At 45.9% G+C, this 16,997-nt stretch overlaps 1 protein-coding gene across 6 annotated transcripts in view; it reads right to left on the reverse strand.

Moving 5' to 3' along the window:
* The window catches only part of SRGAP3 (SLIT-ROBO Rho GTPase activating protein 3), a 251,994-nt gene extending 238,489 nt beyond the window's left edge, over positions 1-13,505 (reverse strand). For 2 of the 6 annotated variants that reach the window (XM_073787605.1, XM_019944655.3), the window contains exon 1: positions 12,707-13,502. In XM_073787605.1, the coding sequence (XP_073643706.1) occupies positions 12,707-12,773 (67 nt within the window). In that variant the 5' untranslated portion in view covers positions 12,774-13,502. Of the gene's footprint in view, positions 1-12,706 lie in introns of all 6 variants that reach the window. The other 4 variants (XM_073787606.1, XM_073787607.1, XR_002178216.3 and 1 more) reach the window with 3 other exon arrangements.
* Between the last annotated feature and the right edge of the window lie 3,492 nt (positions 13,506-16,997).

A 16,997-nucleotide genomic window follows, 5' to 3' on the forward strand; every position in this document is an offset into this window, starting at 1 on the left:
AGACCTGAGACAGGAGGGTCAGGCCAGAACTGATCAGGCCAAAGCCCTACATTAGCTTTGTCAAGGGACAAGTAAACTCAAAAGACCAAAACCAGGCAAAAGCTCCGGAGTCCAAATGACTGGGGTTGGAGGTCCAGGAGTAATCAGTTATCAGGTGTCAGAAGTGAGAGAGTGGCTGTTGTTCTGCCTCAGTTTCCCCAAGATGATATGTCTTCAGGAGATCCAAAACGTACTGTCTGGAGAGGCCACTGATCAAAATACAGATGCTGTAAACTAAAAAGTAACGTGCTGGCAACTCTGCTTGAAATATCCTGCTGAGACAACAGCTGGGGAGCAGTCACATTGCTCAGCCAGTTTGCATTCTTTAGTACAAATGAAATCAGAGAAGAGACACCCACTCTCTTCTGTCCCTGAAGGTGGCTAAGGTGTTTCACTGGTAAGGGTCCTCTCATGGCATGTCTCTCTAATTCCTTATAAGGCACTCTAAGCTATGGATGGTCCCCCTTTGGAGTTGTCCCCTCCCACCAAGCTCCAATTCCTCCATAGGAACTCTACCTGCCTACAGGAATCCAGGCCTTTCTGTCTGACAAAGAGTTGGAAAACTTACTGATCTCTAGTAAACCATACCCAGGAAATACCCTCACCAGCCATCAGAAGAAAAGGGATAGCAGGTTACCACTGCTAGGAGCAGACCGGCAAACAGGAACCCCAAAAGTACCATTGATGACCAGGGATGAGGGCAGAGGGCCAACAATGAGGAAAGGTACCACCAGGAAGGGGGAACCTGCTGTGGAGGCTAAATTCTTTGCCTTTGACAGGTCTCTCCTTTTAATACTTCCTGCCAAAGGCAGGAACAGCTGCCTGGGTACCAACAGGGAAGTGAGACTATGCAGGACCAGGAAGGGGAGATTTTTTAGCTGAAAGTAGCTGGGACAGATGTGGAGATGGGGAAGTTCTTGATGAGTTTTACATAAATCTGGTGGGACAGAAATGGCCACACACAAACCTATCACCACAAGAAAATGGTTTCCGACAAACAAATCCCCAGCCCTCATGGACCATCAAAACACGTGGGAGGTCATGCATATTGACTGATGTTCTTACTTAGCAAAGTCTCTTTATTGTAAGGTCATACTCTATTTCAAGCCGTAGGCCTATAGGCCTATGATGTTTTGCCTATCAGCTTCATTTTTATAATTTTTCATTAAAGACCTAGGATCCTATTTTTTGTTATATATAGATATAAAAGAGATCTGAAGTCTGAAAGGTAATACACTGAATTTTTACAGTGATTATCTCAGGTAGTGACTTCTAGATTCTTCTATTTTTCCTGTATTTTCAAAACTTTTAAAAGAATGAGCATGCATTATACCCAAAAATCAGGAAAAAGTATTATCAAAAAATAAGAGTTTTATCCACTGTCTCCAAGGTCAAAGACTCACAGGAGCCAGTGGTTAGAAAGGAACTTCAAAATCCTCTCACTTCTGGTCTTATCTCCCACCCCTACTCCATTCTACCTACTCTGGATTTTAGCCACATCAGACTTCTCACCATTGTCCAAGTACCCAGGCCCTTGCATGACACCCATGCTTTTGCGCTTGCTGTTCTCTCTTCATGAAATGCCTTTTACCACTTGGAGAGCTTCTACTTATCCTTCAAAACCCTACCCAAAAGTCCTTTCTTCTAGAAGAACTTCTCCATCTCTCCCCAGCAAAGCTGTCACTTTCACTCTGAGTTTCCACAGTGTGTGATTCCAGTGCTGTCCCAGTACTTACCACACTGTACTATAATCGATTAATCTATTTTTGTAACTATCTTTCCTGGAAAACTATGAGTCCATCGAAGACAGGGACAGGGACCATATTTTATCCATTTCTGTGTCCCCATTTCAGCTATATAATAGGAACTCAACAGAAAACATTAAATTCCCTGCAGTATCCCTGCAAGTGGCCCCCGGTCTCTCTATCTCATTCCCCTCTAAGCCAAAGGTTGGACGGCTCTGCATAGATACAATTGTCCCTTCTTTGGATTCTTCATCTTCTTGAATTACCTCTCAGTCAGGGTTTCAGAAAGCCTGGATCTGCTCCATTATGTGCCTCTAAACTACAATTCCTGGTACAAGCCCATGCACCCCAAAGCAGAATATACATGTGTGCTTAGGTGCAAAGTCCGGGGACCCAGTGGTAAAGAATCCGCCTTCCAATGCAGGGGATGCAGGTTCGATCCCTGGTCGGGGAACTAAGATCCCACACGTGTGGGGCAACTAAGCCCAGGTGCCGCAACTACTGAGACTGCTCACCTCAACAAGAGAGAGAAAACCTGCACGCCGCGACAAAGAGCACACGCGCCGCAAGGAAAAAAGATCCCGCATGCCTCGCCAAAGATCCCATGTGCCGCAACTAAGACCTGACGCAGCCAAAAAAATAAATTAAAATAATAAAATAAAATAAATAAATATTTAAAAAAAAGGCCAGCACAAGGACATCTACACTCACCGTTCACTCACCAAATCCCACGGTCACCTATTATATACCAAATGTTATTCTAGGTACTAACAAAACACAAATGGACATGAGAAACAAAACTCTTGTTCTTAAAGACTTTCAATTCCGGTAAAAAGAAAAAAGAAGGGAAAATATCGTATAGGGAAAACATCATACAGCTTGAAGTGCTCTCCTGAGACTTCAAGTCAGCTAATCCAATAGTTACTCCATAGATACTTAAGATTGGGTGGTCAGGAAGTGACATGCAAGCCAAGAGTTGAATACCTAGAAGAGGCCAGCCATGTGACAATCCAGGGGAAGAGGATTCCAGAAAGAAGGAAAAGCTAAGTGCAAAGTTCCAAAGGGGGTACAATTTTAGAGAATTCAAGGCACCAGGAGAGTGGAGAGATGAGCTGGCTGAGATGGGCAGAGTAGGGCTTCGTAAGCCCAGCTAGCAGCTTGGATTCAATTCTTGAGCAATGAGATACTACCAGAGGGTTTGAAACTAGGAAGTGACATGATTAGATTAAATTGTGTGAGGATTACTGCTGGCTGCTGCAGGGAGACAGACTATAAAGACAAGAGAAGAAGCAGAGAGACCAGTTAGGAGAGCGGCTTTAACGCAGGCCTAGACATTTTTGGTTGTCACAACTTTGGGGGCGGGGAGGTGGCTGCTGACACCTCTACCTAGTGGGTAGAGGTCAGGGATGCTGCTCAACATCCCACATGGTGCAGGACAGCCCCTCACAACAAAAAATGACGCAGCCCCAGGCTTCCCTGGTGGTGCAGTGTTTGAGAGTCCGCCTGCCGATGCAGGGGACACGGGTTTGTGCCCCGGTCTGGGAAGATCCCACATGCCGCTGAGCGGCTGGGCCCGTGAGCCATGGCCGCTGAGCCTGTGCGTCTGGAGCCTGTGCTCCGCAACGGGAGAGGCCACAACAGTGAGAGGCCCGCGTACCGCCAAAAAAAAAAAAAAAAAAGACACAGCCCCAAATATCAGTAGTGCGGAGGTGGAGAAACCCTAAGTTAGGGGGATGTTGCCGTGGTCCCAAGAAGAGGTGATGGTGGCCTGGGCCAGGATGGTGCAGATGTAAAAGGAAGGAAATTCACTGCATTTAATATTTTGAAATATTGAAGGTTTTCCTCCCATATTTCCTTAGACCTCCTGGACCTTATTCAGGCAGGGAGGGCATTCTGTGTTCACTGTCTCAGGGATAATACAGGGAAAGAGTCAATTCTTGGCTTTTGACTTTCAAAATCGCAGCCCTCAGGGAGAAGAGAAAGAATGTGGGTTATGGACAATAGCTTTGAGAGAATGATGACAAAGAGCCAGGCTACCACCCCTATTAATCCCCCTCTCCTTCCCTCCCCCACACAGGGATAAAGATTCTGGGAGACTATAAAGCAAGGTGTGTGTAGATTTTATGGATCTGTAAGAAAATAACCCACATCCTGCCTCACCACAGACAAGCCCAGGGAAGGAGGGTGATGAGGGAATGTCCACATATATTTGCACAATCTGAGACCCGAGGAACTGGGCCACTTCCCCAGGCAGCACCCTAGGGAGGTCCTGGAGGAGAAGTGAGTGCTGGACACAGCAAGATGGGCCTGAGACTAATGCCCAGAGTCTCTCACGACCCAGCACGGTGTGTGAGTCCCAGGATGACCCCCAGTGCCTGCAAATCTCATAGAAGGAGGTGAGGAGGGGAACAGGCAAAATGGCCTCAGGTTTGGAACAGAGAAGGACCACTGGCTGGACCGACCACTGCAGACCCAACAGGAAGGAGGATATCTTGGTAGTTGCCAAAGTAGATTGATAATAAACCACAACAGATGTCCCCTTGGCACTGCCCCAGTCCCCCTGCACCTTGGGACACAACACTGGAGAAAACAAGAGGAAAACCCCCAATTCACTTAGATTTATTTCTGCCACTCGCAGCAGAATAGGGATGTGAAATGTAAATCGAGTTACAGAAAAATAAAGAAAACCATATTTTTATTGCACCTGGATTTGTGGCTGAGATCTGCTCACCCTGAGGCGCCACAGGCCACGGGCTTCTGCGTGTCCATCTGCATTGTTATTAGCTGGCATCAACTGTGCGATCCCAGCGGTGGCACCAAGGTCCATTCAAGGTCCCTTGCACACTGCCTGCAGCTGAGTGCACCTCCTTACTGTCACACACAGGCGGGCACGCGCGCACACACCACGCATATTGATCAGGAAAGAACTGTCACCAAATTACCATTTAAATCAATGGTTGAGCGCTCAGTAAATGGAAATGTCAAAAGCCACATTTTCTAAGTGACCTCGAAACACCACATTGATATCACTTATCTGAGCTGGATACATATTTGTTTTACCTCTTCCCCTCTTCAAACTGTCTTCTTAGGAAACTGTAAAAGTTAGGGAACTGGGCAAAAGGCAAAAAGAGAAAGAATCTGGGTAACCCACAAACTGTGTAGCCTGACATTGTCCAAAATGTAATCTCTGGAACAGTCTTGTGGGATATTCTATGAAAAAGGTTTACAAGGCTGAGTAAGTTTGAGGAAAGTCTGTGGCCCGCTTCTTGGCGGTTCACACTTAACACATTCAAGTCCTGTGGGAAACAAACCTATTTAACTCACTTTATGCTAGAACTTCCAAAACCTATTTGACCACAGAGCTATTTTTTTCCACCCAATGCCTCTTTACATCCAGTTTCATGGAATACACCTCAGGGAACACTACTCCAAACATAAATTGGCCTAATGATTAAACAAATTAAGAGAACAGAGCCAAAACCCCACTCCTGGGCAGCCAAGATATTTTATAAACACCAACAAGCCATCAGGAAGAAATCATTTACAAGTGAAATCAAGCCCAGGATACAGCTTGCTGCAGCCTGTATTAGGCCAGAGTTCTGAACTGAAACTCAGCACCTTTAAGACGTCAACCCCTGTCCCCTTCCTGGCAGCTACAAGGACAGGACCGAGTTTCTGAACCAGCCTCACCTCCTCTCCTCCTTTCCATGTTATACCCCCGCCTCATCCTATTTTCCAAGGCACCTCTGCTCTGCCTCCCAGGCAACCGTCCCCACCTGGCTTGCCCCACCCACCAAAGCAATTCAACTCCATGCGGTTATTGATCACCAACGAGGTGCAGGCACAAGGCTACAGCAATGAGGCTACAGCAACGAGCCAAGCGAATAGAGCTTTTGTGTTCACAGAAATATGGTCTAGAAGTGCCTGCGAGCCAGAAGTCTTCTCTGAACATCAGCTTCCACATCTGGAGGGGAAAAAAAAAAGTGGGAGCGTTGGACCAGAAGACACCTAAGATTGCTGGTTCTGTATTTCCAGGCTGGTGGAGCCTCCGTCAAGTCTCCAGTGGGCCCTTTTTCAAAGTGGGAGTGAGGGATCTGACACAGCTAGGTGGCTAAGTAGGGGATAGCAGAGATTGGATTAGAAGGAGTGTGGAAGGGTTAGGAAGGGTAGGAAGTCAAAGACTAAAACCCACCCCAGACTGGCCCCCCAGTGAAGGAACCCCTGGGTTTCAGGGCCAAATTGCCCTGGCATACATCTTGCCTCCCTGTACAACTGGAAGTCAGAAAGCCTCCAGTTTAAACCTCGGCTCTGCCACTGTTCACTCTGCAATCTGATACAATTTATGTCTCTGAATTTTACGTTTTAATCTGTAAAATAGGAATAATAATGACTATTTCACAGAATTTGGGGGATCACAAAATGAGATACCATATGCATGACTGAGACGTAGAGATAAATAAATTACCTCCCACTGATAAGCAAAGCTGTATAGCCTGAAATGAAGCATGGCTTCTAACAGTCACCGAATGAGTGAGTGAGTGAGTGAATGAATGAACAAATGATAGAGGTTTCTGGAAAGGAAAGGTCGTCCCTAGCATATAAACTCTGGTGGTGAGAACTCCAGAAATGGCCAATATAGACCCCCAGATCCACTGATTTCCTCAGACTGGGAGGTGCCTGGTGTGCCATGTGCCCCAACCACATCCCACCACGACTGTGACAGACATCACCCCACCAAACATCACCTAAGCTTTCAACACATCAGCCTTCACCCAGTCTCCATAGACAAACATCTCCCCTATCAGGCACAAACAAGGAAACTCATCAAGCCATGAAAAATATTTCCTTAACAAATAAAAGCTCCACTTTCAATGGAACAGAAAGTATGACATTGTTAGGGGTTGAATGTTTGGTGTTCCTCCCCAGATTCACATGTTGAAGCCCTAACCTCCAATGTGATGGTGTTTGGAGATGGGTAGGGCCACTGGGAGGTGATTAGGCTCACATGAGATCATGAGAGTGGTGCCCTCATAATGGGATTAGTCCCCTTCTAAGAAGAGGAGGATAGAGAGCTCTCTCTCCACACACAGAGGAAAGACCATGTGAGCACAGCGAGAAGGCAACTGTCTACAAGCCAGGAAGCGCGCTCTCACCAGGAACCAAATCTGTGGGCACCTTGATCTTAGGCTTCCCAGCCTCCAGAATTACGAGAAGTAAATGTCTGTTGTTTAAGCCACCCAGCCACCCATGGTATATTGTTATAGCAGCCCAAGCTAAGACAAGTGTCAAAGAAAATATAACTCGAGCTTGAGCTTGAGCTGTGAGTTATAAGAGTAAAACTTCTTATTAGTAACTTATCAGTCACTCACTCAACTGATTGTACACCAATCACATGGGGGAAATGAAAATGACCATAAGCATTTCTGCCCTCAAGAGTTCATGGCTGAAGGACTAAACATAAAATAGGAATGAAGGATAATAAGGCTAAAAATAGAGAGGCAGATGTGAGGAATCACTCATTCTGCCCAGAAGAGTTATTAGGAAGGCGTCATGGAAGAGGGATCATTTGAGCAGGCATTGAAGTATGGTCAGGAGTTGCCCAGACAAGAAAAAAAGAAAAAAAAAAGAGGGGAAGAAGGAGTCATTTTAAGCAGAATAAAGGCACAAATGGGGAAATATTTGGAGGTGAAAAAGTGTATGGAGGATGCAGAGACAAGGAATTGGTCTAAAGTGGATATGAGAGCACAGGCCTATAATAGAGAAAACAACTGAAGATGAAACAGGTAAATTGGCTGAGGCCCCATCACCAAGACCCTTTATGGATGTCAACTTGTAGGCCACAAGTTGCAGACTGGTGGGCACAGGCTGAAGCTCTCCTACCGACAGGTTTGCTCATGTAGCAAAGAGTTTCTTAAAAACTTGAGCTACCACTTAAAAATCAGGAGATTTTCATCATGGCCTTGGATTTGGCAAAAGATTCTTAGATATGACACCAAAAGCATGGGAAAAGAAAGAAAGAAATAGATAATCAGAACTTCATAAAAATTTTAAAACTTTTGTGATTCAAAGGACACCATCAAAAAAGGGAAAAGATAACCAACAGAATGGAATAAAATATTTGCAAATCATATATCTGATAAGGAACTTGTATCCAGAATGTAGAAAGAACTCTTATAGCTCAATAATGAAAAAGACAACCCAATTTTTTAAACGTTTTAAAAGTTAAATTTTTAAATATTTAAAATGATAATCAGGAGACTTTGGTTTAAAATCCAGATGCCCTGGAAACACTGAAAGAACTAACCACTCTGAGCTCACATCCCTTCATGGTAATGACAGGCGAGAGCTGAGCAGGGGCTGCCTCCTCTAAGTGAGCTCTCTAATCAGCCACAGTCCTCACTACTCCCCACTGTTCCCCAACCCAGCCTACTTTCCTCACTGAAGCCACTGAAGGTGGTGAGGCCTCCTAAGGTCATTGTCCAATCACTCTATCGCATAATCTCTTTAAGACTAAATTCATTCTGGTGCTGAGTTGGAAGTTTTTTATGTTTGGGGTTTTTTTAATTTCTTTTCCTTCACTGATTTTATTGCCATATTCCAAGAAAACTCTTAGCCAAGAATGTATCCTATATTTTGCGTCTCTCACAACACCCAGCACAAGACTAAGAACAAAGCCGATGCTCAATGTTCACTGAATGAACCTATAAATGAATGAGTAAATAAATACTTCTCTGTGATCTTCTTCAATACCTTGTCTTCTTCCCCCCAATTCTAGACTTACGCCATTAAGAAGATGGCCTAAAATGAATATGGATGTGTAATAAAAAAATAAAACACGAAAATCAATCACTACATTTCTATTTTCATTTTCTATTAAGATGAAATGGAAATGGGAATTCTGAATAAATGCAGAACAGACCATTATGTCTAACAGCAAGACGAATTAGAGCCCAGGACAGTGGAGAGCACCTGCAAATAAGATTACCAAACACTATCAGGGATCTTTGAGGAAATTGTGAAAAATAGGATAGGCGCCATAAAGCTGGAGATGGGCAAATGTTCTGATTTTCAAGAGGGGAAAGAAGTTCGAGCTTGCCAGTTCCAGACTGAGAATATGGTGTCACTCTCAGGCATGGTTCCTGAACAGATTCATAAAGGGACACTTGTGAACACCTCGGACAGAAAGCAACATCGCTTTGGAGCCAGCACAGGGTCACCAAGAACAAGTCATATTAAATTCACTTCATTTTCTTCTCTCTGACAAGGCTCCCAGCCTAGTGGATGAGAGAAATATAGCAGATAAAATATATACAGTGCAATGATGAGGTGGGCAGTGAAAAGGGCTAATTCAACCCTTGGGCTGTATTAATAGAAGCATTACATACACCATAAAGGAAGTGATAGTGGTTTTCTTTCTCCAACCACATTTAAAGAGTCGCATTTAGAACTTAGTATCACTCTTAAAGAAGGCTTTTGACAGTACAATCTTTTGGAGGTCTATTTGGCAAAATCTCTTCAAAAGCATAAAGCTCTAATCCAGATTACTGGTATCTGTTGAAAAATTGAAAGATCTGGCTGGGCCTACATTCTAAGTGGTAACAACTGGTTGAACCCAAGTAGAGACTGCCCATTTGGACAGGACATGTGCTCTCGGGCTGACCATAACTACCACCTCTTCTTATGTTGCCCTGGTTGAGGCAGTGGGCCAGCTGCCACAACTCATCTTACTTAGCCAGCTTCACTCACTTATTCTACCTGCCAAGTACTCAAAGGCACTGGAGTTTGCAACCCGGGATGCAGTAGCTCCCAAGGTGAGTGAAGATGATAAAGCAGCAGTGAACCATCTTATATGAACAAATGGGAGATAATCATAGTCCCTGGGTTATGATCGGAGTCTCCAAACACCCAATGGGCAGTCATGGGAAAGAAGCATCTGTCTTGTTCTATGAAGTCCCAAGGTATAGAACCAAAAGGTGGATTAGAGACATACTTAACCCAACATAAAAACCGCTTACAACAGCCAGAGTGGTCCAAAAATAGAATATGTGGGCTTGGGAAGTGGTGAGTTCTCTATCACTGGAAATGTGCAAGCATGTGGTGTACTACTGTGTTGCAGGTATATAATCAAAGGGATTCAAGTATCTGATTAGGCAAGGGAAGGCATGAGTCTGAAATTTTTCACAATAGGAAAAAAAAAAGCTGTTTTAAAACATTCCCCTTTAAAGAAAAAAAAAATTCCCCTTTGTTAGGTCAGTAAATGCTTCAAAAAGAGAAAAAAGGGACTAAGCCAACAAAGAACTCAGTATCATTTTTAAAAATCAAAAGTTCCCCTCACAAAATGCACAGAGGACAAAATCTGTCAAACTAGGTGGAGTGTTTGTGGCAAACTGGCCAGATGATACCGAAGGTAATTGGCATCAGGCATTATTTTTGGTGTTTGGTCAAACGCTCTTCAGAGGCCAGCAACAAAGGCAAGGGAGGAAAGTAAGAGGGTAAACAATGGGCCGTGATCGAGAGGCAGCTGGTCCCCACCACAAAACTGCCATCTGCTACTGACATCAATCCTTCAAGGGGCAGCTTCAGGCAAACAATGTATCGGGGACACTGGGCCTGGAAGAAAACCAGCTGCCTTCACATTTCCCACCTTGTGACCTTGGGCAAGTCATTTAACACTACAAGGCCTCAGTTTCCTCATCTCTAAAACTGAGCTCCTACAGACCCTGTCTGTATTTTGTGTAGGCCAAGAGTGGTGAGGTCTGGGAGTGAGCCATGGAAACAGTTGAGCCCTGAACACACATCAATAGTTATGATGATGATGATGAACAAAGAGAATTTTGACAGAAAAGATTCCGGACAATTTCGGGCGCAATAGCATCCTGACCTAAATTGTGTGGGTGTCAACCCTGAAGGAATAAAATCAAACTCTTTTAACTAGAATGCAGAGACATTTAGAGTCTGGAAGAGACAAGATCATTTGGACAAATTTCCTGCTGAAATGCATTACCTTGTCCGTGCTAATTAGTTGTTAAAATAAAGGCAAAAAATAAAAAGTAAAAGAATCAGCCAGAGCTATAAATGCTTAATTGATCCTCAAGCAAAGTTCAGGGGCCCAGTGGTGGCAATCCTTCAAAAATGAGATGAGCACATTTTCTACCAAGACGATGCTTATAAAAACTCCAGACTGTCCCAAACTCACCATACCCTTCTCTCTTATGGCATTTTTCAAGGGAAACTCAGTTTTAAAAAACAGTAATAATCAGCCAGTCTTACAAAACATAAACTTCCTAAAAAGTGTGCAGGCAAAGGCTGAAACCAGGCTTTGTATTGAACACTCGAGAGAATTCAGATCTCTGACCAATAAAGGGCGGGTATCTAAATTTTCAGGAACGCCGAAACATTGTAAATCACTGTCTTCTACACTGAACTGAAAACTAAAGAGGAGGAGCCCAGGGAAGAGCAGGGTTTTCTGCTCATTTCTTCCTGGGGTCTACTGAGAGGTGATCAGCACGCCAGGTTTGAGCAGAACTGAAAGGCACAAGACGGTTGGCGAGACTGGAAAAAAACAAAGCTCTCCCCTGATGGCTGCTCCCCTCCCAAAGTTTCCCAAGCATCTGAAGCGTGTACAGCAGCTGTGATGCGCAGCCTCCCACCGCTCCTGTGGAGGCCACCCCACTTCCTGGGTCACTGAGCCTTGAGCTGCAGCAGCACCTAGAAGCAGGTGTGGAACCTCAGGTTGCCGGAGCCCCAAATAACCAACTTGCTCAACAGTCCACCTATAACCTCAGGGGCAGGCATCAACAGCCCCGAAGATGTATTTTGTCTTTACTCTTTCTTCAGGAGACCACAACACACCCTGTGTTGCAGCAAGGAGAACTGTGACCAGAAAGAAAACATATGCCAAGAGGCCAGGCCCAGGCTTCTCTTAGAGTACATCCCAAGAGAAAGGGTGAGCATGGTGGATGGTGCTTTCAGGTTTTCCTTGCCAAGGCTGAGCCTAGAACTCATGAGGGTGGGAGAAGCTCCAGTCTGGCCTAAATAAGGATTCTGCCTGAATCTGTCTATACGATTGTGTCCGGTTTCCTCTCTCCCCTCGCTAGTGTGGATTTACAGGAGTGTGCACCCAGTGAGTAGCACTAAAGCTGGAACAAGCAGTCAGAGGTCACCTCATCCTCCTGGCAAGCTTTCCCTGACACTACGGAAGCCAGGCAGCGCCTACCAGCCAGCACACTGAGCTGTTGGCTTTCAGTGAAGGCTGATGACCCTAAACGCTAGTGCACAGACGGTGATCGGGGCTGCACACTGCGAGACAATACATTTTCTGCACTGAGCTCGCTCTTTATGCCTAAATGCCTGCATTAGTTTGGATCAATATGCTCCATAACAGTTAATCCATGGCAACCCAGTCCAGCTGAGAGTCACCGACAAAGAAGTGCAGCCCAGGGATGCTGCTTCCCTTAGCACATGCATGTGAATTCCAGCCCAGAGAAAGGGACAGAGGCAAAGCAATGACAAAAACCAGAAAGGAGAGAGAAAAAAACCCAGATCATTAAAAAAATAAATCAAATTAAGGGGTTTTTTGCATGGCGGGGGGAGGAGGCAGTGACTGTCAAAATGGCCTTAGAGTGACATGTCATGGCCAAGATGATGGAGTATCCGCGACACTCCTAAAGCAGGGCGTAGGATCCTCCTCACACACCTGCAATGCAGTGATCGCCGCCCGTTCTACAATCCATACTCCCAGCGCCAGTGCTCTCTGCAGTTGAAACCAGTCCGGACTTGTGCGGCTGCCACTGCTCCTCCTCACAATAAGATTATTGATGCATAACAGCATTTCATGATGGCAGGGAGGAAAAGGGAAAAAAGCCAAAGCAAGAGAAGAAGGAAAGGGGAGGGGAGGCATGACTCCCCAGCCCAAATCTCACCTTTTATTTGGGCTTCATATTCGGCAATGATCTCTTTGTCTTTCTTGAACTTAGTTTGAGATGACATCTTCCAATGTGGCCAAAGGCACTGACAGGCTGTTGGATTTATTGCTCCTTTTCTTCCCGAGTCCTCGCTCCAGCCCTGGTAATCACACGGCTCTGGTCGATTTCACAGGTGTAGGGACAAATCTCTTTCACTGGCTGCAGAGCCAGGGGAAAAAAATCCCTCTTGTTCTCAGAGGAAAATTCTCTTTACTCGCTGAAAAATGTCTGTAGTAGCTTGGTCTGGCCAAGTCCTCTTGACCAGAAGAAGAACCACCACCCTAGGAGCACGGTAACCTGCCTGATATTTTCAAGATTTTTCTTCCAAAAAAATAATATAACCGAGAGCGCTCACTCACCCCACTCACACACACACACACACACACACACACACACACACACACTTATGGGTGTACTCACACACTCATCCGGACATGCACACACACAGTTGTGAAGCACACACACACCCTCACACCCGCTTACCCGCTCACACACACACACACACACACACACACACACACATCCACGAGAGGCGCGGCACCTCCTTGGTCCTGCAGTCAGCCTCCGGCTGGCTTTCGAAGGCTCTCTGCTAAGGAGATGGTCAGGTTGCCAAAGAGCCGGTCATCTCGCATCCTCCCTCCCTTCTGCGCCTTTGGTCCGATGTACAGTGAGGCTCAAAGCCAGGAGAGCGAGGTGGAAGTTCTCCTGCTGCAAGGCTTAAGCTCGGGGTGAACAGGGGGCCGGACTGCTTGCTCTGCGGGGCTGGCCAAGCGCTCCCCCCACTGCTCTCGTCACCAAGCTCCACCTCCCGGATTTTATAACAACTGACACATTGTAGCCTACAGGAGAGCAGAACTCACTGCAAGCAAAAAGGGGAAGAAACATTCACAAAAGGGAAGGAGGCAGGAAAAAGAACTGGGCTGGGGAGGCCTGAGAGGCCCCTGCAAACTCCTACCATTAGCAGTTGGGTTAGGGATTTTTCCTCCAAAAACTCCAAAAGGTCCACCTTTTCTTTGCAACATGCAATTTAATTCAATTTCTCAAAGCAATGGCTATGTGACAGTTTGTCACTCTGCCGGATCGTCTAGCAGAGGAGAGGGGCTGACCCATGTAGGCAACCTCATTAATATTTGTTGAGCATTATGGGGTGGCAGGGACAATGCCAGGCGTCTCAGACACACAGCTTTGCACAGCTGTTGGGAGCAGGCTTGCTGGAAACCCAGCCACCTCAGGGTCTCGTGGGGCTTTGGGCAAATCAATAACTCATGGAGCCTCAGTTTCCTCATCAGTAAAATGGGTTCTCTTTGGGGGCTTTTTCATTCTTTCTTTCAACAAATATTTACTTTACGCTTAATACAGGTCAGGCACCGTTCTGGGTATGGGAACACAGCAATGATCAAACTAGCCCCCGCCAAAAAAAAAGAAAAAAAATCCCCACCCTCCTGGAGCTCCAGGGTGTCCACATCACCCAACTCTGGGAAGTCAGCACCAGTCATGGTAATATTCTCAGGAAAAGCAGCCCCGAGCAGAACTCAGAATGCATTGTGAATGGTGCCTCCTGGAGTTGTGCAAGGCGAGAGGCCCTGGGAGGGGAAGATGAAAGATAAACAAGAAGAGAAAGTTATATAATATGGTAGAAGATGATAAGTGCCGTGAGGAAAAAATATTGCAGGGTAAGGGCCTTCCGGAATGAGGGAGCTCTTGGAGGCTCAAGTAAGAATGTGAGGCTGAGCTTAGTGCAGAGCCTGGTAATAAGTAAGTGAGAGCAATTCTTATTAACCATGATATCCCTCAACAACCTCACAGCATAGTATATGTGAAGGAACAGAGGCACAGGTATGGGAGGTGACTTACCCAAAGTCACCAGCATTCAAACCTAGGCTGTCTGACCCCAGATTCTGCCCGTGCAGATGTGCAAAGTCTCCTGCATTCTACTGGAGATTAAACCCATTTCACATGCAGTTAAGGCAGAATAAGATCTGTTCTGTAAAAATGAAATCAAGCACTACAGGGTTGCTGCCACTGGAATTTCACATATTAAGATGGTCCTTAACATGTATTGTCCCCCGAATGTCGTATTTTCACAAATTTCTCAAAATAATCTTCCATTTGCCTTTTTCTGAGTGCATAATGAATGACTTGATTTGGGTTCAGAAGTAAATAGGTTATCCATGCCAGTCCATTGAGGCTTCCTAGAGAAAGTGACAGCTGCAGCCATTCTCCCCAGGTCGGCATGGGGAGGTGAGGGGCACTCAGTACGAGCTGGAGCAAACAGTACAAGCCACAGTTAGGAATGCATGAGATCTGCTTGGAAAAAGCAAGCGAGAAGTCCACAGGGCTTATTATAGCTTTGTGCCCAGAGACAGGAGGTCACAGAGTTCACAGGTAGATGCCACTGGCCCACAGCCATCACCATTACCCCCCGCCTCTCCCTTCCCATAGACACACTCAGGCCCTCTGCAGTCACCCTTTGGACCATTTTAAAACAGTGAAAGCCACACATGTCACCTGAGAAAGATGTGCTCAGAGATTAGCATCCCTGCCTCAAGCCTAGACTCTCAAAGGAAAATGGGAGCTAGTATCATGCATTTGGGGATGTGACAAACTGGATTCCCTGCCTGGCTCTGCCACTGACCAGCTCTGAACACTAGAGCAAGTGACTTAAACTGCTTGTTGCCTATTTGAGGCAGGAACTAGCAAATGTCAGCTATTCTCTTCATTACTAAAATTTAAAATCCACAAAGATTTCTGGGAGACCCATGTGTAAGGACCTGAGCCAGAGAAATGTCGCAAAAAGCCATATAAAACTGAAATGAAGTATGGTATAGAGCTAGGTGCTGAACAACAGAAGCAGCTGGGCTTCGGCATAAGACAGGTGGTGGGGCTTCCCTGGTGGTGCAGTGGTTGAGAGTCCGCCTGTTGATGCAGGGAACACGGGTTCCTGCCCCGGTCTGGGAGGATCCCACATGCCGCGGAGCGGCTGGGCCCGTGAGCCATGGCCACTGGGCCTGCGCGTCTGGAGCCTGTGCTCCGCAACGGGAGAGGCCACAACAGTGAGAGGCCCGCGTACCGCAAAAAAAAAAAAAAAAAAAAAGACAGGTGGTGGTTTAAATTCTGGCTCTGCCATTCCAGCGTGTTGGGGGGTCTTAGGTAGCTTCTGTGCCTTCACTGAGTCTCAGTTTCCTCGTCCGTAAAATGGTGGGAATCTCACTCTTTGCACAGGATCCAGTGTGATCATGGGTTTAAAGTGCCTGGCACATAGCAGAGGTCCCATGCAGTATTTCTTTTTAGGGTTCAACCATGCTGGGTCTAGGACCAGAGATGGGGCTCCACACATGCCTGGGTTGGAAGCAGGAAGGGAGGAAAAAGAAAAAGGGAAAAAGAAAAAAAGCGTTGTGCCCCCTGTGAATACATCATAACACACCGTGAACCCACAGCATCCAGAATCTTCCTTCCCCAAGAAGAGGTGGTATGACCTGCTCTTTTCCTTCCACTCCTCCCCACAGCTCACCCCAATCTCCCAGCTGCCCTCTGTGACATTCTCTTCCATGTGGCCACTTCTTCCTCGCTATATGAGAACCAACTGCCATACCTGATAATTACCCTTCACATGGAAGAAACAGAAACCAGATTGCTCCAAAAATAAATGTGGTAGGCGGCAGGGCCAGGGGCTCTGCCACGTGATTTGATCTGTGCCAGCCCCACCCCCCAAGGATGGGAATAGCCCCTGAAGGGTATATTTCACTTCCCTCAGGCTCATTTCCTGGATTCTTTTAGATATTCCTGAATTATACTAATAGCTAATATTTATCAAGCCCTCACTCCATACAGGCACTGGGCCAAGTATTCTATATAGGTTTTATCACTGACATAGATCTTATCACTGGGTCAGGTGCTGTAATCATCCTTGTTTTACAGATGGGGAAACAGGGGGACAGAGCAGTGAAGCAATTTGCCCAGGATCACACAACTGAATTGCATGCAAGCCCACATCTGGCCATATCAGAGCCCAAGGACTCAACCAGTACCCAATTCTATCCCAGAGCAATCAGCGTAGGAATAGTTGCTGTCAAGTAGTAACATTTTTCTTCAATCAATATAGTGTTCAACCTGAAGTCTGCCATTAAAGAAAGAATTTAGAGTTTAAAATATAAGGAAAACATGTCACAAACAGCCATTGATGAAGCTTAAATCACAATTACAGCTGAATAACACAAAACCCACTGAACTGGTTTCTTTTCCTGGTAGA

This window comes from Tursiops truncatus, chromosome 10, assembly GCF_011762595.2.
Source record: "Tursiops truncatus isolate mTurTru1 chromosome 10, mTurTru1.mat.Y, whole genome shotgun sequence".
NCBI lineage: Eukaryota > Metazoa > Chordata > Mammalia > Artiodactyla > Delphinidae > Tursiops > Tursiops truncatus.